Source organism: Athene noctua, chromosome 24 (assembly GCF_965140245.1).
Source record: "Athene noctua chromosome 24, bAthNoc1.hap1.1, whole genome shotgun sequence".
In the NCBI taxonomy this organism is placed as follows: domain Eukaryota; kingdom Metazoa; phylum Chordata; class Aves; order Strigiformes; family Strigidae; genus Athene; species Athene noctua.
Window position 1 is genome coordinate 3,615,166 of NC_134060.1, and position 24,082 is coordinate 3,639,247.

At 43.4% G+C, this 24,082-nt stretch overlaps 1 protein-coding gene across 1 annotated transcript in view; it reads left to right on the forward strand.

Moving 5' to 3' along the window:
- Positions 1-6,040: 6,040 nt before the first annotated feature.
- CLIC4 (chloride intracellular channel 4) overlaps positions 6,041-24,082 on the forward strand; it is a 32,941-nt gene continuing 14,899 nt past the window's right edge. The window contains exon 1 of the mRNA XM_074925993.1: positions 6,041-6,191. Coding sequence (XP_074782094.1) covers positions 6,120-6,191 — 72 coding nt within the window. The 5' untranslated portion in view covers positions 6,041-6,119. The remainder of the gene's footprint in view (positions 6,192-24,082) is intronic.

The window sequence follows — 24,082 nt, forward strand, 5'->3', positions numbered from 1 at the left end:
ATGGAAATAAAGAGATTTCAGACCCTGGGTGCAAGTTGACTCTTAGCATATATTGCAGTGAAACAAGATGGGGTCCTTGCTGGGGCCTAGAATGAGCTGTTTGCTTTGTCCTTTCTCTGCCCTTGCTGGCTCCGAGCGTTGGTGTGGGGGTAGCACCGACACACCTTCATCAGCTGCACATACTTGGCAGCTTCTCATGAACAGAAAGTAGCCCCCTGCTCTCCTTCAAGGGTTCCTCCTGTGACTGATGCTTTGCTGGGAAGCAAAAACATCAGCAGTATCTTTACCGACACAAAAACACACAGAGAGGTTTGTATTTTTAAAGGCAACAGTCTTGCAATAAATTGGATTATCAGGTGCCTACATTGATAGCATGGTTTTGGATCAAGCAAGCCTGAGGATGAAGAGGTTTTGGTGCTGGATTTGTGTTTTTCTTTTTTTCTCTGATGTTAGCCTGCGCTCCAGAAAGAAAACAGGCTGGCTCGGTGTCATTACTTTAATTGGACTGATCCTCTGCAGATGCCATTTGAGGGCTGATGAAAGATGGGGAAGGGGCTGGTGCTTCCACTCTCTGCTCACACACAATGGAGCTCACAGGGCACGAGAGGCTGCCGGTGCTGTGCGCTGGCTTTCGACACCACATCTTCCCCCGGGGTCTTTTACAGAACTTGCAGACCATTAAAAAGCCACATCAAACAGCATTTCTTCCATTTAAGCTTCATGACAGAAGCCAGTCCACAGTGTTGAAACCCAGCTGGGAGCTGCTGGGATATAATGGAACGAGTTCATTAGGGAAGTCCCCAGCTACCAGCAACTCGCAGGCTTTTCAGAGGAGAGAAATGCAGGAGGAAACCTAGGTGGTGGCATTTGATTGCTGTGCTTCAGGGTAGTGTGGCTGATTTAACCACTTACTCAACCAAAGCCAACGTAACTTGTATTTTCATTCTGAGAGAAGCAGCCTGCAGAGTTTTTTTCTTTAAACAAATCACATTATCAGTCCAGGTCTATGAATCACCCAGAGACTAACCTTAAAAGAAAACAACCAATGACCTTAATTTATTTACTTTCAGACAACTTCTATACTTAAGGGTAGGGAAATACAGATTTTTACATAAGCAGGCACAGGAAAAAGTGTCAATTCCCCCCCCCCCCAAATAACTTCGAAAACCAGAACTGCAACAGATTTTGGGTTATTCCTGAAGGAACTCCAGGTGCCTGGTGCGTGTGCGTCTGCGCGGTGCCGCTGTAGGGACGTGTCCCAGGAGCCTTCCCAGCGCCCAGACTCGGCTTCCAGCTCCCTTCATGCTTAGTTGAGGCTCAAACTCTGCCTCTTGGTCCTTTCCAGGTCCTTTTCCACAAAAGGGTGAAGCTGAAATCTTTGTTTCCTGATGCTCACAGTAGAAAAAGGATCTCTGAATTTTAAAGTAGGGCAGTGAGAAATACATGGAGAGGCGACAAGAGGCATGGCAACAGCCTCCCGCTGAAAGAGGAAAGTTGGGCATTCAATTGCTCTTGTTGTCTGTGTAGTCCTGAGAGCCAACTTTCCTTCTCCCCTCCTTGGATATCACCTCCAAATGCAGGGAGATGCCAAGCAGTTTAACTTTGCCAGTGTTTCAGCGACACTAAAGGAAGCGAGGTGAAAACTCTGCCTGTGTCAGCGTTCCCGTAAACCTGCCCCCACCGTGCCTCAGTGTAGGGGACCTAAGGCAGCCCAGGGAAACCTGCAGACAATGCCTGCTTTGTCTACCTCCCTTCTCCTCAGGCGCCGTGAGATGCTGAGTCCAAACATTTAACCACAAAATGCATTAATTACCGTCCGGCTCCCTGGGGTAAGGACCATATGCCAGTAACCGGGGAAAAAAAAAAAGCATGCTATTGCATGGAAAGTACATTGATTGTTAAATGACTCCAGGCTGCAATTACTGCCACTAAAAGTTCTTGATTAACATTTCCTAGAAACATTTAGTCCTCCAACCTCTGTGCTTGGAGCAGTGTTAACTTGGACCGTACAGAAGAGGAGTGACCCAGAAATTGTGGGGTGAAGTCAACTGCCCACATAATGATATGGGATGGGTCCTCTGCTCCCGTAATTCTGCCTCAGCCCACAGCAGAGAGCTGTTTTCCCCTGCATTTTTCACCAGTGGCAGATGTTAGCTCTGGGTCCGCTTCCACGCGGCGCTGCATGTCCTCAGCTGCTCACTTCAGTGCCTCGTGGGACCAGCTCCATGAGCCCGCAGTTAATGTTAAAATTTGGCATCCGCCCCGGATGAAAATGAGCTATCTAGGGACAGCTGGTTGGGAGCTATAGCAAACTGCAAACAGTCTGACACAAGCAGAAGTTTGATTTCCCCCGCACTCCCTGTAAATCTGGCGGGCTAACACCCTCCGATCAAAAACAAACACTGCTCAGCACAGGGGTAATAAAATATGAATGGGCAATATCAGCAGAACAAAACAGTCCATTCTAGGTGGCAGGTGATGGATGGAGCCCAAAATCTGGATGGGAGGCTAAAGGAAATTGGAGCTTACCGAGTTACTCTGCTAAAGGGGCACCATCGGAGCAGAGCACGCGGGACACGTGGTCTCTGGGCCTGCGGTCACTGCTCTTCCGCTTCAAGTCTCCAGGGAAGGACTTTGCAGCATCCCAGCCTGCAGACAAACCCAGGAACCCGAATTAGCATTGGAATGAGAATGCTGGTATTTTTAAACCAGGGTGTGTCGTTTCTGCCTTTCTTTTAATAGGTGTCCGTGGGCAGGTTCTTCACCATTGCTTTAAGGAGCTATAACCACCCCGACTGTCAGGCCAGGCTCTCGCTTCCAGCCGCAGCCGGTGCTGGATGGTCCAGCGAGCTCCCGTGCTGCCTTCAGCTTTCCAAACCTCCCTCAGCACCCTCTCTTCTGGAAGCAGTTTAATTACGCTTAAAAGCCGGGATGTTCGTATGGCACGCGGTCCCGCTGAGCTGCAACATGACAAGCACGCTGAGCTCCTCCAGTGCCTGAAAAACTCCCCTTAGAAATAAAAAAGCCATTTTTTGAACCCCGGGGTCAATGTGGCAGCGAATTCCACTGCCTGAATGTGCACAGCGAGGGCCGGGGCAGGAGAGCGCTCGCTTTGATATCTTTAACATCTGATGCCTCCAGTTTCAAAAGCACTTGGAAAGTTTGAGATGGAAAATTGTTGCATAAAGGCCAAAAGTGCTGGAGAAGTGAAACAATAATACGCTGTTTTGCTGCTCTGCCAAATGGAAATAAGCCTTCTCAATACAGCATAAAATAATATAGAGGGAGTGACCTACTGATCTAAGCATAGGTGGGGGTCTAGAATTGCTTTGTTCTGACGCCCTGACTCGGTGCAAATTTAGCTTTGAATAAGTCACTTAAATTTTCTGACTCATTCCTCACAGCTGTAAAAAGTGGGTAATACTTCCCTATGGATCGTTAGGAGGACTGGTTATTTATTTTTTAAAGCTTGGACAAATTAATTCTAAGTATTATTGGAAAAAAAAATCTTCCAGAGTAACATAAGCAACAATTACAAAACTGGGAGAGAATCAAACGCTTTCAATGTTGAAAATCATTCCGAGCATTGTTAGAGAAAGAGGTTACGTTTGAATGGGGAGGATGAGGGGTTTGGTAAGTAGCAGCTGGAAACCAGGAAAATGTAATCTAAAAGTAAAATAACTGAAAAGATATTAAGCAACAGACAAGGCTGGTGCAGCTGGATATAAATGAAATAAGCTAGCTATTAGCCGCTCTGCAAGATAACAGCATGTGAACTCTTTTGTTAGAGAAGAAATTCAGTGGTAGTGAGGAAAAAAACGGCCCTGGCAGCTCCTTTGTACGGTTGGTAAAACATAAAAAAGCACAGAGTGCCTTGCAGCCCTCAAATTTGTTGCTCTACACCTACCTTCAGCAACGCTGTGGGAGAGCTGTTTCTTTGTACTAAACCCACTGTCTTTTCAAAAGTAGGCTCTTTGCTTTGGGGAGGGGAGGCTTATAAAGTGTTTCAAGTTTTGCTAAACCCTGTGATTTTGAAAGTTTTGGCAGGGGAGGATGGCGAAGCACAGAGAGGAAGGCTTGGCCCTTGGCTCAGCGGGAGGTCTCTGGTTCAGCGTTCCTTATCCTGGCACTGCTCAGCCCCAGTTCAGAGGCCCCAGCTCTTGCCTGTCCCAGCAGACACCAAACAAGTGGCAGAGGGTAACGACTCTCCTCTGCCAGCATGCTGCAATGGCCTTGCAATACAAGCCCCTTGTTACCAGTTCCCAAAATCTACTGGGGACATTTGGCCCAACTGGTGCAAATTTCTTACTCTGCCATGTGGGAAAAGTGAACATAAAGCCCCAAAACTGATGCTCGTAGAAGGTCTCTGTGATAATCCCATTTAAGGTAAATGTTTTTCCCTCCCTTCTATCCTACTCGTGTTCCAACAACCACGTCCTTGTGGTACAGGCTGCAATTAATTTAGGGGTGATTATTCAGGGATGTTCCTGGAGAGGGCTGGACCGCAGAGTCCTGCCTTGCTCTCAGATCGGTTTGGTTACAGTGACACACCGATTTCCAATTTAGCCTGTCCCACCCCATGAATCAGTGAGATTCCTTGGACTCTCTGTAAAACAAACAGAAATGAATCTTTCACCGACTGCCAGGGAGCCTGCTGAGCTGAGGAGGGCTGTACACAAGCTCTAGAAATGGAAATGAAAAGGACTTGGGCCACATCAGTTGCCCAGCTCCATCAGCACCTGGAGAGGGGCTGACAGCAGTTTTTCCTGCTCTAGATGAACACTTCAAGGGCTTTCAAAGACAAAATTTACTTAAAGATATCCAGCTATGCAGAACTGAGGGTAGTAAAATGCCTGGAGAGACAGGAGGTTTTGTTATTACCATTGAATGCTCCGTTGGTAACCATTTCATCCGGAGCCATTTCTGGCTGTACGGCTGCATTTGGGTACAAATTACAGGGAGGTTGGTTCCAGCGCCGGGTCACAGACAATATTAAAGCAGGAGAGGCGGAGAGCTGCGTCTGCAAGTCGTTCAATGCCACCTCGGGGTATCCCACAGCCCCAGCGCACCCTCCCCTGGGAACGGCTCTGCCCAGACGTTCAGGTGCAGCTGAACTCAGACTATTAAAAATAGAGTCTGAGCTTCTGAAAAAAAAAAAAAAAGGAAGGACTGGGAGCAAGGGCGGGTGCTGCCGAGGCATAAAAGCTGCTCTGTTCACGGCGGCTTGGACTCCGCGGGCGTGAAGTCGCATGGGGAAAATGTGATCGCAAGGCTGTGTGCTGCCTTGTGCTATTTTGGTGAAAAGACTGGAAAAAGGGCAAACGGTTTAATTTCATTTCCGACGTTTCACCCAATTCTCCTGCCCATTTTTCTGTCCAGCTCCTCAGTCCCTGACCTTAATAGAGAGAGAGAAACTAGGCTGGAAACACTCCTCCCTGCCTCTCGAAATAGATTTTTTTCCCCCAGCCAGGAATGAAGCTGTTTCTGCAGCTGCGGCGCCATCACCCCCAGCGTGGCAGGTCCCGCACCCTGGTGCGTGGCGGGGCCGTGAGGGGGGAAGTTTCTAGTTTTTAAGTTTTTCCCCGCAGGCGAGGCGCGCTACAGCCCCGGGGGCTGAGGCGATGGCGGGGGGTGTGTGTGGGGGGTAGGACAAAGCCCCCCCCCCCCCGCCCCGGGCCTGGCAGCGCCCTCAGCGCTGCGGCCTCCGCTAAGGCCGGGCCCAAGCAGGCCGCTCCCAGACGTTAGGTCATCGGGCAGCGCACCCAGCCGCCGGCGTGGCCCCGGCCTCACCGCGGGGTGTCCCCCGCCGTCCCGGGGGTGTTCCCTTGGCCCTGCCCGCCGCGGACACCGCCCCCCCCCCCCGCCGCTCTCCCCTCCGGCAGCGCCGCGCCCCGGGACCCGCCATGGAGACCGCTGCCCCGCGTCCGCGCCGGCCCCGCCCCTTGGGCGCTTAGCCACGCCCACCCGTCCCTCGCGCGCGGCGGGGCGGGGCGGGGCCGGCGGGGCGGGGCCGCGGGGCGGGGCGGGGCGCAGTCGCGCGCAGGGCGAGCGGAGCGGAGCGGCGTCGCCGTCCCGGCTGGCAGCGGCGGGCGAGGCTGAGCGGCGGCGGGGGCTGAAGCATGGCGCTGTCCGTGCCGGTCAACGGCCTGAAGGAGGGCGATAAGGAGCCCGTTATCGAGCTCTTCGTCAAGGTGAGGCGCGGAGGAGGGATGGGAGGGGGGGGGGCGGTGTGTCTCGTCCGGTCCCGTCCCGTCTCGTCTCGGCGCCGCTCCCCTCAGAGCGCGCGCTCCGGCCCTTGGGCTCCCCATCCCCCAGCCGCCGTTTTTCCCGCCCCGGGGGGCTCCAGGTTTCCCTCGGCGACTTGTTCGGGGCCGCTTCTCCCCGGCGGGCTGAGGGGGGGGGGCGAAGCGGCGTGGGGGGGAACCCACCGTCTCTGGCACCCCCCTCCAAAACTCTCCCCGCCTGCTGTCGGGGCTCCCCCGCCACCTTCCCCTCGCCGTGCTGGGCGCGGGGATCCCCTTTGTGTGTGTGTGCGTGTCCCCCCAAACTCAGCGGGGCGGCGGCAGCTCCTCAGGGCGGCTCCGGGCCCGGTTGGAGGCGACGCCCCGTCGCTGGCCGCGGTGCGGGGCTGCCGCGCACAAAAGGGCCCTTCGGCGGGGCGGGAGTGCGGGGAGCCGGGGCTGGGCGGGTCGCTGTGTGCGGATGGGGCGGGTGATAAACGCTGAACCGCAAAGAAGTCACTTTTGAAAAGTGTGCCTGCGTGCGTTTGCTGGAAAATTCTTCCCCCGGAGGCAGCGCTGCAGCTGGGGCATAGCAGGGCTGGGGGCATCGGTAGCAGCGGGGAGTAACTTGCTCTGTGCAACCGCAATACATCACCCTCGCCATTCAGCTCCGCATTGTGTGCGCAGGAAGGCAGTACAAACCCCGGTTACTTTTCCCTCGGTCCCCCGCCGAAGAAGTCGACTTTTGTGTCACAAACCAAACATGTAAATACATCACCAGGTTTTTTGTTTTGTTGTGGTTTTTTTGTTTTTTGTTTTTTTTTTTTTCTTCCAGGCTAGAAGAATGAACATGTGTTGTACTGCCCTTATCTGGCAAAGATACCATATGGTGTCTCCACATGTTTTGCATTCATATATTGCAGTATGATGCAATATTATGCATCCTCCGGGGCTCTAGTGATGCAGCATCTTACTTTGACTTGATATCAGAAGTGCAGAGAGTAAATGGTGTTACATCTTCTCCTTCTGTGCTTAAACTCACTTTGAAGCGAGCCTCTGTAGAAAAGTAGCGTTTTAATTCCTTAGATGAAGTTTCTTTCTGTTGCAGTGAGAAAATAATCTGAGATCTTGGGAATTGCTTAGTGTAAAAACCATGATGACAAACGGGAAAATCTCCAGCAGGCTAGGTAGAGCTTTGAAAATAAGTTATTAAATATAAATTTTATTCCTTAAATGCTCTAAAAATGTTGAATTTTTTCAGTTTTGGACTTTTTAGCAGCTTTGAGAGGCAGTAATGGGACCCAGTGGAGGATTTCAGACCTGATTTTCGTCAGAATATTTAGGTTCTTGGTGTAGAGGTTAGAATTTACTAGTACAGCAATTAAGTCACAGATTACTTTGAATTATTTATAGCAGTACTTATCTAATATAACATGCCACCTTATCTTCATTTGTCTTAAAGTTCATTGGCTCATTTTTCTTATTTTTAAACAAATTAGAGCACTGATTGATGACAAAACGATTGGGGGCAGGGGGAATAAGCTTTGTGGGTCTCTTTAAAGAGGGTATTTCATGCTTGAGGAGTAAAATGAAAGAAGGTGTAAGATTAGTTGTGAGGAAGATGTATTGGTTATGATTAAATTGTTATTGGACCAATAAAGATGTGAGACTGTGAAAGGGAAAAAGCAGATAATTTTTCTGGCCCTCTGAATTGAAACTTTTTTTATTGGCATGGATTTAAGAAGGCTATATTTGGAGTTATCGATGAGTAGTATCTCCCTCAAGGAAGCCTTTTCCCAGTGTTATGAATGACTGCTGCAAGCTGTATAGTGTCTGCCTTTAGGACAGAGTTCAGGTTAAAAAAGAAGTTATTCTTGTCTGCCTTCATGATCTTCAGGTAAAAGTTATTTCCCTGTAAAATCCTGCAGAGGAAGAACAGCCCCCACCCCAGCAGACAGAGCAAAACAGTTGTTTCATCTGGGTGTTGGTGCCTGTCCCACACTTTACTGAAGCTCTTAAGTATTACTCGATGGTGTTTTTGTGAAGCTAATAAAAGTCTTGTTTGCTACCTGTCTCATTGAGATGGTCACTTCATAAAATACAAGCAGAATGTTTATGGTTATTCAATAAAACTATTAATGTCTGTCGAGAAGAGCACTAGATTTTGATTTAGCCATTTTTTTTCCCCCTGTAAATGGGAAGCTCAGAGTCTGCTTTTGTGTGTTGCACAGTCTGTCTCACCTGGTTATGGGTGCAATATAGAAAAAAATCTGAAGTTCCTGAGTGAATGTTCGGAGTATTTTGCAACGTAGCTAATCACTTTGCAAACAGTGTATGGGGTCTTGGTTCTACCTGTGCACTGTTAGTCAGCGAAGCTCTTAAGGTAGAGCTAGTGGAAAGACTTCTTGACCAAAAAAGAAATCTCTGCCAAGTGCCTGCGGCTGAAGGGCGGTAACTGTATGACCTGCGTACAAAGGATTGTAGCAGCCAGACTTAAGATGAAACAAAGGTATGGATTAAAGCCTGAGAAACAAACCTGTGAAGCAGGAGAAACTGTTTGCCTTCATGCTCAAAATCTTACGTTTGAATCTTATTAAATTGTGATCAGTAACAAAATAGGATGGGCACAGCACGGGGAGGAGTGCATGCACATGGTTAGGTTTCAGTCATGAATAACTATATAGGGCTGTTTGTCACCAGCAGATTGCTTTGTTTTATTCAAAAAGTCAGCGTATTAGTCTGCTTTAGCTTGTATTTTCATAGTCTGTGAAAACGTATGTGTGGAATTACGATACTTAGGTTAAAAAAACCGCGTTACAGTGCTGAAACCGAGGTGAATAATCTGTTTCTTGGTCTCATATAATGAGTAGCTTCAGCAGCTTTTCCATTACAGTGCTGGTGGGCTGCCTGCGGTCTCTTTTAAACTCAGCGTAAATATTTTTCAAGACCTTCCTCTGAGAGCTGATTAGGAGAAACTAGTGATGTATCTGATTTCCTTTAGTTTCCTCACATGTTCGTATGTTTTATTAATGAGGGAGGCCCACTTCCATTGTCTAACAAGAATATTTTTATATGCCCTAGTGGCATTTTAGAGTAGTGAAGACTGCATTGTACTGAACATGCACGCAGAAACTCGAGCGTTGTGATCTGAATACAGCTCGTATAGGCTGCTTGTAATGGCTGCAATTTAACTGATCATGTATGGATTTTTATTGTACATAGAAAGTGTGGAGGGCCTGACTTGGCCAAATAGAACCACTCACCAGTGGAAACCACAGGACAGAGCTTACAAAACTACTTGTGGATTTTCTCTAAGACGGTGTGCAAAGGAGCTGGAGATAGAAGCTGCTCAGAGCTCAGCCCGTGGTGTTCTAGAGGGCAGTCGGTGATTGCGTTCTTCTTGCCATAGCAAGGTGAAGACACAGATGAGCAACAAGTTCGGTGTTAAAGAAACGCTCGACAAAGAAGAAATTCATAGTTGTGTATCTGCTGGCATGAGATGGGTTATAGTAGATGTAGGTAACCATTAAGGAAGGTGCTCTCCAACTGTGTAACGTGTGTACGCTTGCAAATTAATTAGACCTTGGATTTCTGGCAGCTTTCAAATGAGATGTCATTGCGAAATTGGGCACCTGTTTTGAAAATTAGATAGTGTCTACTATCTGTTTACCTGTGAATTGTACTGTCAGCAAGGAAAAAGCTGTGATTTCACATTTAATAAATACCCTACCCTAAAATGCTCCCAATGATTGTACCAGAAGCTTGTCTACATTCTTGTATATCTGAATTAAACACAAATTTGGCAGGTGAATTGTTTGCCTTCCGGGATCTAGGTCCGTTTTGTGCAGTCAAATGTTGGGGCCCGTGGCAGGAAAGGGATGTGTGCGTCTGCGTCTCTAGCAGCAGACTCGGTGCGAGCTCAGGGCTGGGTGAGAAGAGTGTGATTTGTCTGAATTGCACACACTCAGGTCTGCCTTTGTCTTGTGGTTTCTCATTGCCCGTGTTATCCTTACGTAAGCTCTGGTGTGTCATTCTGGGGTAGTATAGCTGTTGTATATTGGTTTGTAACGAACCATCCTGTGATCTTGTTTGTCATAATTGTTTTTTTCTTTTTTTTTTGGCAACTACAATATAACTAAAAAGGAATGTTGATATAAGGAAATAACAGGACTAGAGACAACGCAACATTGCTTCTCAGAGATAGTCTTCTCAGGGGCAGGCTTGTCACTTGATAATCTTATTAGATAAGTCTCCTCCTTATGTACTAGGTCATCCTTTGGAGGTTTTGGAGTAATAACCTCAGCACCTGAACTTTCTCAGTCCCCCTTTGACACACGTTTGGTATGGATAGCAAAATTTCATGGGTGTCTTATTTCTTGTGAGCAAATGCTGGAGTGTTGTGAGGGATCCCTTTGTAAACTGAGGTGTAGCCATCTTAATACATCCTGTGCTTAGTTGTTGTATATCAGGCCTTCCCCTTGTTTGGCCAGCAAACTGTATTCCTTAAAATTTTGCTTGTGAAAGTTGTCGTAGCCAGAAACCTTGTCTTTTGGTTTGACTGATTGCTAATACAGAAACTGGTGCACCTGGTACAATATTGTTTAAAATACAGAGATAATCTCAAGTGTAATTGTAACTTTAGTTTTGCAAAACACTGGAAAGTATGCTTAAAAACTCCTAGCAATCATTTTCAAAGGGATTACACAGATGAGTTATCTTTTCTTGGATCAGAAATTGCTCTGAATACACTTAAGCAGTAATGGGTTTATCCACTGGCGTCTATCCTCCTCTTTCCAATGATTAACGCCTAGACAGCTCAGATTGTCCAGAGAGCTTGTGTTTTACTTTTCAGTTGAAAGATACGTGAAACTCATGCGCTTTTCTTCCTTTCCCCACAAAGTGGTCTCAGAACTGGTCACGTTGCTGAATTTCAACCCGCTGCCCTTCCCAGCCGCTGGTCTGCCTGCTGGGCTTGGACCGTCATCTCCTGGGGTGCTTCTGAGGCAGTTGCTCCATGCTGCATGCAGGTGGTCTGTGCCCTGGATGCATTCTCTGAGCATAGATACTGCTATAAAAGACAAATCTGCCCTCAGTTTTCCCAGATGGGAAATGGCTCAGGCTCTGCCTTGAAGGCTTGAGGGGGAAAGAGAAGCCTGTGGATCAGAGCACGTGCTGTGGGACATAGTTTAGGGTCTAGAACCTATCAAAAGTGAGGAGTAAATGCCCATCAAGGGTCTGAGCAGGCTGAGTCTCATTCCTGATGCTTTTTTGTGTCGGTCTGTGACTGTGTGTACGTGCAGCGAGGAACTCCCAGAAGCAGGGAAGAGCATACGTAACACTAAAGTTCTCCTGAAAATATTTGAAGAGAATGAGAATCCTCTTCAAAGAGATGTGTTATCTGTACATAAAGATAGTTGATTGTTGGGAAATAACGTGTAGATATCGGGAATACTTACGTAAACTCTGTTTCAGTTAGGAAGTGGATAATCTTTCAGTGGGCAGCACTGTGTGACGACGGTATTGGCATCCTATGTAGTTAGTAATCATCACCCTCACTGCCTGAAGTGACTCAGTCTCACTGTCTAGTCTTCCACTGGTTATCCTGACCTAATCTTGTGAAGGAAACAGCGAGAAAAGAGTTCTTTATCTGGGGAGTATTACTGTCTTTTACTGTCAGTAGGATGAGCAGAGAAGTCGTTGGTTCTGTCGTGGAAGCTGTGGATTTTTGAAGGCTGTGTTGTCTCTTACAAAAATCTGTGTTTGGAAGAATCTAGTTGGATAATTCATTGAACTTCTAGCTAAATAGTAATCTGTGTGCTTTGCAAAATGACTTTTGTACTCTGAAGTTGCAAGTTTGATTTTTAAAAGTGTACATTAATTAAAAGGCACAAAAAGAGCCCTGGGCTGTCCTTATTTTCTCATCAACGTAAGCATCTTCAGATTCTCTTTTAAATGAGACATTATTGTGATGTGACTAACAAGACCTACACACTTTTATAACAGTGCCTACTGTTATATTCCAAGTTCTGGCTGGGCCAGAGGTACCACTTAGAAATCCACAAGAACTACTTTTAAGACTGGATAACTGTACTGGGCAGTAATTGGATTTGTTGTCTTTTTTTTTTTTTTAATAGATGTTATCTTTTGTCCGGCAACTGATAACTGAGCAGTGCAATTCTATAGAATCTTAACTGGACAGCATGGAAGAAAGTAAGATGGTTTTGTCTGCCAGGTAGACACTTAGTTTGTCTAAGATAACAAACTTTAATTCAGATGGTGGTTGGTTGCGAGTTGGCCATCCAGGAAAAATAATGTATATCTCTACTTGTTATCCATCTAATTTGATTTTTATCTTCCAAATTCTTTGTAAATAACCTATAACAAAGAACTCACTGTCCTAATCAAGTGGTGGGTTTGGTTTTTTTTGCATATTTTTCACTACAGAATGATATAGTTTTACTATTAAAATAGATGCTAGGTATTCATTCTGTGCTCATTTGTTTTATGAGGAGTTTGTGAACATTTTAACAGTTCAAACACTGAACCCTCAAATCATGTTTCAATAGGGCTGTGACTTCAGGAGCTTTAAATCGTTTATTTGGAATATTTTCCTAAAAAAGATAATTTTTAAAAACTTGTTTTGAGCTGTTTTGTTTTTTTTTAATTCAGGTCAAATGTGCATTTATGGCACAATCTGACTTTGGGCTCTGAATGCTGTTTGTTTATGCTGAAGTGAAAAACCTAAACTGAACCGCTATTAATGACAAATGTCTTTGTGTGTGAGTTCTCTGAGAGTTCAAACTTATTCCTTGTATTGTTGCCTAGACAAAGGGCAAGGAGCTTTACACGAGGAAAGGAAATGACTTAGTTCTGTACACTGAATATCCATATTAGGTATAAACTAAATATAGGAGTGTAATCCAGGAGTGAAGTCATATCTCTGTATTTTCATGAGAAGAGCTAATGAGATTAGTCAGTGCTACTGGATCAGCTTCAGAGTTTTTTGGCTCTGTTAAGCCATTACTATTTTGGCTAGAGTTTGACGGTCTGTACTTTGGAGAGCTGCTTTTCTTAAATAAAGGAAATAGTTTTTTACGTGGTTTTGTCTAAAAATAAAATCAAAGCAAGCATATTTCTGTAGTCTTTCAGAGTGATGCATTAGCTGCCCTAGTGAGACATGCTGTACTGGAGCTTAATGAGGTAAGGCAAAATGTCCCAGAGGAGGAAGTTTGACTGCAGCTGAAGAACTCGGATACCGTCTCCCCAGGGAGGGGGAATGCAGTTATAGGGGTGCCTTTTAATAACGGAGTTGCATGCTGCTTGTGTTGGAACCAGAAGCAACAGAGAGCAAGCCTTCCACGAAACCTTTGTCCTCTAACGGCTCTAAAATAAAAATTCCGACACCATTTTCTGTCTAAGATCATGTTTTTCCTTGCCAGAGCTTTTTAATATGCTGCTAACAGGGGGTACAGGTTCAAAACCTGCAGCTCTCTTTCACTGAGTTTTGAGAATTTGAGCGATTTCTTTGTTTGTTGGCACATTCTTCTGTGGACATTGCTGTTTACATTCTGATTTGGAGGCAGTTGTGGTTTTAGCTGTATTCCTTATTTTATCAGAATTTTGAAGCTCCCAGGGGGCTGCTTTTGGGGAACGTTTTGACATGAGACTCACTGGGGCGCTTGATGTGGGCTCTCCTGCTCCTGGTAGGGTTCCAAATCAGCCTGGTGACTTGGGTGACCTGGCTGTTGGTGGAGAGGGAGCAGTGCCCAGGATGAAGTTGGAGCAGCTCTTCATCGTTCCTCTCTGCTCATCTGTCCAACTCGTAGCTCATCGTAGCTCTGTAAATCGGGTTATAAAATGCCATAAATGGAGTTCTTCATTTTTCTGTCCTGCAGAAGTGATGCATGTTCAAAGGTTTATTTGAAGAACTCTTAAATGCCGAAGATAAAAATTATACTTGATCTTCAGAGCCCTGGTGACAAGGTTTGCAGTTCTTTCCTGTAATTTTTATAGATGCTTCATTATTCTTGGGGGGGGGTGGTGGTGGTGGTGTGGTGTGGTTTGGAAATAGGTCTCTCGGGCTGTAGCCAAAGCACACATTGTACTTCGTTAACGAATTTAGTAAGTGTTGGGGGAGAGAAACATTGTCACATACAATGCCTATTCCAAATTCATGTGCTAGGTGCCCCAAGGCAAGTTTCAAGCACTATAAAAGAAACCCTTAGTACTGCTTCTAGTTTCCTACCAGAATGTTGCAAGAAATGTGTCAAGCTGTTAGATGGCAAATTTTAGTCAGTTTGGCCCTCTGTCTTGGGAAGGTTTGTTAGAACTGAACCACTCTGTTAAACTGTAGTTTAACGACTGGAGTAAGAGGGAGAGAAGAGATGAGATGCCAGGCTTCTGCTGTTAATGAACAACTTCACTTGTCCTGTGTCAGGTGAGGAGGTGGTCGTGTGGCTGTCCACAATAATCCCAAGTTTTTGTATTCATAGCATTAAGCTAATTTCTTCACTGAAGAAAATAGTGGTTAGTATTTAATGCAGATTTCAATTCTGACTCTTCATCTGATTCTCCCAAAGGATGAACATGGGATAATTTCTTTTCTCCAAAGAACTAGAAGTGCTTAATTAATTTCTACTGAATTGCAAAGTGATTTTTAATACATCATGAAGATCCCATAGCTTTTTTCCAAAAGCTCTACATGAAAATGCACGGCAATGAACAAGAGTTGTGGGAAGGTGTACAAGATAAGTCTGCTAATTATTTTGTTAAGAATAGCATCATCAGGCTAAAAATAGCATCCACCTAAAATGGTCCGTTGCTGTTACAGTCCAGTGTCTGATACAGTGGGGACTTAATCAGAAAGGGAATGACTTAAGAGGCTACTTGAATGGGCTGACAAACATTCCTTTCCCTGGTTTAATAGCCAGATCTCAAGTGAATGCAGGGAGGTCAGTTAATTATTTTTTTTTTAAGCTTTTTGAGTTTACAGGAATTTCAGCTGATCTGGAAGGTGAATTGATTACAAATTGTGCACAGGTGATAGAGCTTGTCAAGAGGCAGTAGTAACTAAGGCTGCTTTTTCCCTGCGTGGGGTTGGTGTCAGCATACAGAAAATGTAGACTAACCATCTTGCAGTGAATTCCAGGCATAAGCACTGCCTTATGCTTTTTGTTTTCTATTTTTCCTCTGTTTTTCTTAAAGGTAGATAGCAGTGATTATCTAAATTGTTCTACAGAACTAAAATTATGGTGGTTGTGATTTGTGAGTTTAAGTCTAACTTGGTGCGGTGTTACCAAGCTTTTCGAAGTTCCCTCATAAAGGTCAAATAAAGGGGCTACACTAGTCATCAGTGTATTTCATGTGAAGATAAGGGTGTGATACAGGTGCTCTAAGCTTGATTTGGAGTTTTCTGAGGTCAGCTGTCTTCAGTTTGGAAATGAATATATATACACACTTTTCCTGAAAGCCATTTTCTTATTTCTAGATGGCATGCAGTGAAGGATTTGCCTATCTTGTCACTTCCTTTATGGAAAAAGTTACCTTCTGAGTTCAAAAGCATTTGAAAGGTATTGGGGAAACCTATAGTGAAGCTTAGTTAATATGACATTGGAGAAGTAGTTTACATAGAAAAGGCGTGCTGCAGTGGTAGTGCCCTTCTTGCAGGGCTCATCTACTGACAACACACAGCATGAGGAACAAAGGTGAATTTGAAGAGATAACTAAATAAGGTGCCAAACTGCTGACCTTTGAGGTGAGGAGAAGGATGTTGGATGTTTTATTTAGAATCTTCTTAACATTGTGAAAGAATTGCAGGAGTTCACTTGCTTGTCAGAGACCTTTAATAATGTAAATAAATCTTCTTGCTACAAGCTTATTTTGTTCTTCGACTCAATCTTTAGTGTCTTTTTAACTTGTGTTAGCAGTAAATGAGTAGGATAGGTTTCAAAATACACTGGGCAGCTTTGTTAAAAAGCCGTGCTGTGCTATCAGCTGGAATACCCATGACCTGTGCCCTGACACAATACCAGCAGCCTGAAGCTGGCTGGAGACTTGCCTTTGCTCCTGTCTCTTTCTAAGAGGTTGACGTGGATCTTTAAATCTGCAAGAATTTTTTTATCTATTAAGAAAAACTTTTAAAGGAGAGAGACTTGGTTCATAAACATGACAATTGTCAGCTGTAATGAGCTCTCAGAACTGAAGGAACTTAATTAGTACGTTAGATACTGAACAGCCTTGCCAAATGTGATTTCTAACATAAACATGAGGTCAAGACAAATGTCATCTCTGAGCCTAGCAGTACTATCTTGGGGAAGCATTTAAAGTCGTCTTTATTCTATCCTTTTTGTGTGTGGATTTTTAAATGTTTGTTTTTTCTCTTTTATGAGGTGGTCCAGACTTTTCAGCTGGGATCCACATCGCAGTTCTTGGACACCTCTGCCTGCGTGGCTGTGGGCTAGTAACATCCTGCTAGGCAAGGTGTGTGTAGTCCCTGCTCCCCTGAATAAGAAATCTGGTTTGCAGGACTTTTTCATTCATCTTTCACGTGGATGTGGTGATAGCAGCTCTCACTAGCTAATTATTAAAGCAAGAGGATGTTTTTGCAATGGATGTTTATGCTTGAACACCCGTTGGTATGTCTGGTGGGAGAAGGGAACAAACACGCTGGAAGGAGTTGTCCAAAGTTGGGTTTGTTCTGGCATAGCTGTTTTATTGACATGTGTGAATAATAAAGAGCCTGAGATTTCATTTACTTTCATTAGTTTGTCTATCCTTACAATACTGTTCATTATGTTTTCTGTTAAATGTCTTTTTTTCAGTACTCCATTTTATACTTACCAGGATAGCTGAATTTGAAAGAAAAGTATCTTATAGCAGCATGTGTCAAGAATCTATAAACAATTTTTCAATATTAAGGTCAGAGTAATGTTTCCTTGCTCACTTCCAGTGCTATTAAGACAATGAAAATGAGTATTTTAAGTTCCTGTATGTCACGGGCAGTGCCTGCTGCTGCCACTAGCTGTAGGTTTCCATTAACAGTAATAAAATATTTGACCTATATTGAAACATGGCATGAAGGCCCTTCTAGTATTCTGAATCTTTTGCAGGATGAAATTGTCTTTCCAATTCAGTTTTTTTTTGTTTTTCCTTTTTCCTAGTTCTGACCTTCCTTGTCTTTTGCTATTGTGGCAGGGAACTTCTTTAGGCTGTCGGGAATAAGAGCCTTATTTATTATAATATGTCACACTTGTGTGTTGCAATGCCCTGTTAAGTTTTGGTCGGCCTAGTGGCATAAGGACACCCCACGGAAACAAAATCTCTCACGTGGAAGCTGGCACTAGCTGTCCCCTGCCCTAGAGAGGTGAGATCAGAGGTGAGCTGACAAGTGGAAGTTCCCTTTCCTCTTGTCATCCCTCGAACTAAATCTGGTTGAACCAGATTTAATTAGCATCAGAGGTCAGGGCTTGACTTTAGCTTGCTCCCTGACCTGTTCCTCCCATAAAAACCCAAACCAACTCCCTTCCCACACTGACACATCTGAAAGGGTGAATGAATTGAACACTCTGTATGGCAGACAACACCTTTTCAGTCCTGATCTCTGCAGCTTGTTACCTTGCCACCTCTTCTCTTCTTTTGAACGATGCTTCGTTGATATTGAGACGTTGGGACCCTTTAAGATACATTTTAGCTTGCAGGATGAATGCTTACATCTAACAGCCATGAAGCTCATCCATCTCCTGCCTGAACAGAAACACAAAACAATCGGTAGAGAGGCACCGTCCAGAGGAGGCGTTTGGTTGGTGTTGCATCAGATACTGTTATAGTCCTTTCATGGATGTAATTCTCTACATCTTATCTGAAAACACAGCTCAGTAAACAGCATGGAATTCTGTTTATTCGGTTTGGCAAGATAAAGGTCTGAGCAGACACTGCGAGGATCTAGACTGATATTACCAGACCATTCGCAGTATTCGTGTGTGGAACAATAAACCACTCCTTTCTGTATTCTGTGTTCTTGTATCTGAGGACTTCTGAATTGCTGCATGTTTTTCACTTGAATCACTTTGTTAGTTTACCTTGAACCATTTCCGTTCAAAACAGTAATCCATATATGATTATTATTAATTTACTCCTTTTTGGAATAAGTTTACTGTTCGTCAAACGTGCAAGAGTGATTGTTATCTGCTGTTTCGAGGTAGTGGGTATGCATCATGCTGTTTTTCTCATGTAGTTTTCCAAGCAGATTTTTTTTTTCTATTGGAACTGAGATAATGTTTCAAGATTGCTGAGTTCAAAATTTGAACATACCCTCTGATTTTTTTTTTTTTTCCCCAATCTGTTTATTTGTTGGAACATTAATCTAGGCTTTGCAGATTTCTTATTCAGGGAAGTGGGGACCTCCTTGATGATATAATCAAATAGCCCCAGTAGTTGTCTTTGGCAAAAGGTATTCTGTGAGATGTTTCTAAAATGCATTTTTTCCTTGTTCATCCAAACTTTATTTTTTCCTGCTTCTGGCATGTCAAATCTGGGTGATATTCCCTTGATTGTTTTGGATAAATTAGGAAATGGTCTTCTGGTGTTCTGCCCTTTTGTTTTATTTACGGAGGCAGAGACTGAACTGTATTACATTTCTCATCAGATGCACTTTGACTTTACTACGATTTCTGCAGTCATTTGATCCAGTTTGGAAAATGTATAGTGTACTGCTTTTAACTGGTTGCTGTTTGAAAGAATTTTGCAGGCTTCTGTGACCAAAGATTTCTAGAATTCTCTTTTACTCTTGAGTCTTTAAGATCTATACTATATAAAAAGGGCTTTGTGTCCCCTTAAGTGTTCCTTTGTGTGTCTATTTTTCTTGTTGGTCTCTCAGTAAACTTCAGCACTACCTTGGTAAAGTAAATACAAGCAGATTCTTGTGTTAGGAGTCAAGTTAATTTTTATGCAGCTGTAAAGACAAACATTTCACAATTAAAATGGATTTGTTTTTCTTCCCTTAGCTTGTTCAGCCTTTTAAACAGATGTATGGTTTACTCTCTGGGTTTTTTGGGAAAAACAATCTCATTTGAATGAAATCACTGCTTCAGGGGAAGAGAAAGGGAGGAGGTGGCTTCTGCATTGGCTGGATCAGCTAAACTCAATCTTCCAGACAGTGGGATAAGTAGATTTTTTTTTTTTTTTTCTTTTTCAAGTAGCTGGCACTCTTGCATGGGCTGAGCTACTTGGCATTGGGAGTTGCCAGTAGCTTTGCTGTAGCTATGATAAACCAGCTTGACTTCTCAGTGAGCATACTGATTTGTTTTACTGACTTGTAGCTCTTTAATTCTTATTTGAACTTCCTTTCTTATTTAGGTTTCTTTAAAAAGTAGCCCTGTTAGTTTTTCATGTAATACTGTCGGGTGAGTGTTGTGGTGTATGTATGCCCAGCTCTTTCTCCATGTCACATCTTACAATTAATGAGGTCCATTCTGCCACCTTTTCAGAAGTTTTTTTATTTACAGTCCGTTTGTGGTGGATAACACAACTTTCTTGGAGGCAGCTGGATATCTTTAGTTTTTTCTTACTGTGATAAATCCTCTATGGCAGCTGTTAGCTTTTCAGACTGCTTGATGGCATTTCTAGCATGGCAAGAGTTGGCCATGGGTCATGGTCAAGTTAAACACTGTGTTTGGCAGGGTGCTTTCCCTGATGGTAAATTAAAGCCAGGCTCTTCAGAGCTAGTACTCAATCGGTATAATCCTTAAGCAAAACACAAGTGAAAATACCATGTTTCCTTGCTGTGTGTGGTGTTGCACTTTTTTCTGTCTGGTCCTAATCCACACAAGTGAAAACCTGTCATTCAGTGAAATGTGAATGTATGATGATGTTATTGAGTACGTGTCCTTCAGTGGATAATGGTAGCTTGATTCAGTAGTGATGACTGAAAATTAGCCCTAATTGTAGGACGGCTGGCATTATTTAGTAATAGAGATTTTCAGGCTGATTTTAGAAAGAATTTAATAACTCTAAAGCTTCTGGGTATAGAATGAGTATAATCTTGTTGAATGAACAGATAATCTAGGCTGATGTTAGTACAGAGAAGTCAACATTTAATACTTCCTTTACTGTGATGGTGATGAGGATTAAACACTGAAGATACCCATGGCCTGAATTCAAAGACAAGGCAATGACAGGTTTCCGACTTCTAATAGTGGGTTTAAGCAACAACTATTATATGATTAACCCCCTGCATGACTAGTCATGTAGAATTTCAGAATATCCTTGCAACATTTAAAGGTTTAATTTAAAGCTTTACAGTTTACTGCCAGCACAGCTCTCTTCAGTGGGGAAAATCGGCGTCAGAACCAACTCTCACAGAAACGTCTACCAAGCTCTTCTCCCTCTGAAAAAAATTCTTGTGTGATTGAAAGAGAATAATGTGTTACATTGCCAGCATGGTGTTGCTCTTGATGCCTGGTTGTAGCAGATCTGTGCTGTAGCTCTCCGCGTATCAAACACCAGAAGATAGAAAACGGGCCTCTCGGGCAAACAGTTACATAGCAGAATTCCTTGGCTCAGGAGCACTGAAGCCAAAAGTTTCTTGGCATTCTGACTGCATTCCTTTTCCAGTATGTGCTCAGAATAACTTGGGACTTTTTGGAGCAGAAGTGGGACAAACGTTTGAATGTAGACATAAAAGTCTATGCTCGGTTTAGCCATTCAACTGCAGCTTTGAAAATGCATTAGGTCTTGTTCAAAGCACTGTATGTTAGTGGGATATAATCCTTTTTTCTGATTCAAATAATCCAAAAAGCCTGTCTTGCTTAAACAAAAGCAGATGCTATTCGTTGTATGTTCATTTTTTACGCTTGTGTTGGGAGAGAAGAAAAGCTTCGTTACAAGTTGGCATTACAGTGTAAATGCATTTGGCCTTTTTTGGTCGTCATTGGTCGCTTTGGTTTTGGCTTAGGAAAGTGGACCTTAATGAAAGCCACAGTTCAGAGCTATGCCTTAAATTTGAAACAATTTTTTGTTCATTTCTTACTTAAAAGTAGCTTTGCTTTGGGTTCCCGATGAGCTAAGATTTTTTTATTTTTTTTTTTTTGGTAGTACAATAAATGAGACTGTCTTCTGAATTTAAATTTAGTTTATTTCAGTTGTAATTTTAAAATCTTCCAATAGAAATAATAAAGCTCCATGGTGGAATTATATGAAAGAAGGCATGGGGTTTAATCCAATGCCCTGACTTTCTTGTAGACTGTATTGTTGTAGCTGCTAAGTGCCAAAGTCTGTCTGATATAAAAAAGTTTAGCATCTCAGTCATTAACATTAATTTTTTTTCCTGTACCCTTGGAAATTTGTTTTGCTGATGGAGAGCCGCTGCTTTTCCCTGTCGCATTGACAGGTATCAAAATCCGGGCAGCCAAAGACTTGGTTGATGTTCTAACTAACTCCTGAGTTCAGGAAAAGCCCTGAAGTTTTGTAATAACAAATTGTCATGTTTGGTTCCATCTGCAAAAAAGAGTTTTTGTGCATAGGGTAACCATTTTGCTTTTTCATTTGATGCTATCACCAGAAATATTTTAGTTCTCGGCTTCTGAGTAACTTCTTATTTTCTATATCTGGTGATGGATCGTAAATCTTTAAAGCTCTTAGCCCTCTGCGATCAGTTTTTTAAAGTCATGTTTTGCAACTTGCAAATTGACGAAGTGACTTGTAAAAACTAGTCGTTTGCTTATTGTCCATTAGGATGCTATTCTTGGATTTTTCAAATAATTGGTTTGAAATTAGGGGAGCTGATTAGTGCTTATTTAGCTTAATAATCTCCTCGGGAAACACCTCGGTTACACTTGTTGGGGTTGCAGTACTGTAGCTAAGCCCGTGGACTTCACTTGGTGCTGAGGATCAGCTGTATGTTGATGGCAGGCAGCTCCATCCCAGTGATCCTTCCTGTGCTTCCATGCCTTTATTTTTGCTGTTTAAAGATTTCCTTAGTCTGTGTGAGATCTCAGTGTATGTCATACTGTACCAGCTCTGGTCCCTGGTTTTGAGGTCAGAAGTGCTAAATAAAAGATGAAGAGTGAGAAGAGCTAATCCTGACTAGGTCATGTACAGGCTCCTGTAAGTGCAACTCGTGGGAGCAAAGCAGGCTGGAGATCAGTCGCCTGAGAGCAGCAGTGTGAACAGTTCCTGTGAGGTGCCTTGAGGTACGGCTTTATGCTCTTGGGGTACTTTGGTAAATGCCCAAATCCCTGCTTTTACTTACACTAAGTGTGTGGTAGTTTGTCCATCAGGAGAAGCAACGTAAAGCTTGGATGGGGGCGTGCACGCCTGTTACTGCAGCATAACTCGTGTGCTTTGGTTTAAGGGGCATTACTGAAGTTGTCATAAAACTTGGCAGAGTGAGGTCAGTTCTGAGTTAAAGAATTGTACTGCCCAGACTAATTCACACTTTGAAGCAGAAATAAAGTATGTATTTTCATTACATGGGATGAAGTATTGTCTCTTTCAGTATTATTTTTCAAAGGTAGATAAATTTTGCATGTAAAAAAAAAAAGGTAAATGAGTGTATATATATATATATATATATATATATATAAATAAAAATCTACACTGGCATAATTTACCTGCAGGAAATGTCTGTTCCAGTGTAAACACAGTAATGTAACTGGAAAATTCTGCAATATACAGTGCTGTCTGGAGGGATGGCACTGCAGTTAAATATTAACATCCATAAAAGCATACAGCTATTGGAAATAGACTGCAGAGTGAAGTCTGTCTTCATGTAAGCAACTTGTGAGGTAGGAACACATTAATCCATAGAGTAGCTGGAATCCTTACAGCAGTTAGATGCACAATAGAGTACTGTGGATTGAGCTAGTATTAAGCAGAATGCTCAGAGTAACCAAACGGACTCTCTTATTCTTCTTGTAGATGATTTTAGAATTTAGTTCCTGAACACTGACTAATCACATGACAGTTTTTAAGACAATCTAGTGTCATTAATCTGCTGCAAGTTTTTCTTTCTCAAGATAAAGGAGATGATTTGTAATTTATGGCAGAAAGACAACTTTTTTCTTTCAAATCTTCATTAATGACACTAATAAAGGTCTGAAGAAAAATGGCTCTGTATATTCTCCACACCAAAGTATTCGGAAGGATAGTCAGCTCTGACAGGAGGGATACTTGTAGAAATGAGACCATAAGCTCAAAGCAACATAAAGCAGTTTATGAATCCTCATGTCCTGGTATTTATCAACAAGTATTAGAGGAGTCTCAGCCTTATCTGCAAAGACACCGTGAGTTTTTAAAAAATCAAATAACTCTCTGGATTTAAGACAGTCTCATGGGAAAACTTTCTGTTTTCCTGACTGAAAATCTTACTGTCAGAAAATCCTACTGCTACTCTTCTTAATTTGCAAAGTCTTTCTTTATTCTCCCCTCTGTGGCCCCCACGGTTGGGAACTGGCAGAGAACTGAAGAAGCAGCAGTTCCTTTGCCTGAATGTCTGAACCTTTCTGTAGTTAGTTCTGGTCCTAAAGCTTAGTTCTCTTGTGATGATACTTTTTACTGGCTTCTCTTCTCTCTTTCCCAGCCCCTCTCACCCCTTCTTTTTTAAAATGCTGGATCTCTGCCAGTCAGTGCTCAGGCCTTGTGTTCAGCCCTTCCACTGCTTCTAAATACCCCGTGCTCAGTGAGCATCATTGTCTTCTCTCATTTCTCTGAGGGGTACAGCCAGCATATTCTACAGTATGTTAAAAATGGCCTAGGGAATAGTAACGATGAACAAATTAGCTAGGTTTTGAGAATTGTACTGATTAAAATTTTTCTTGGAAGTACTCTAATAATAACAAGCAAAATCCTTTAAAACTCATCTGATG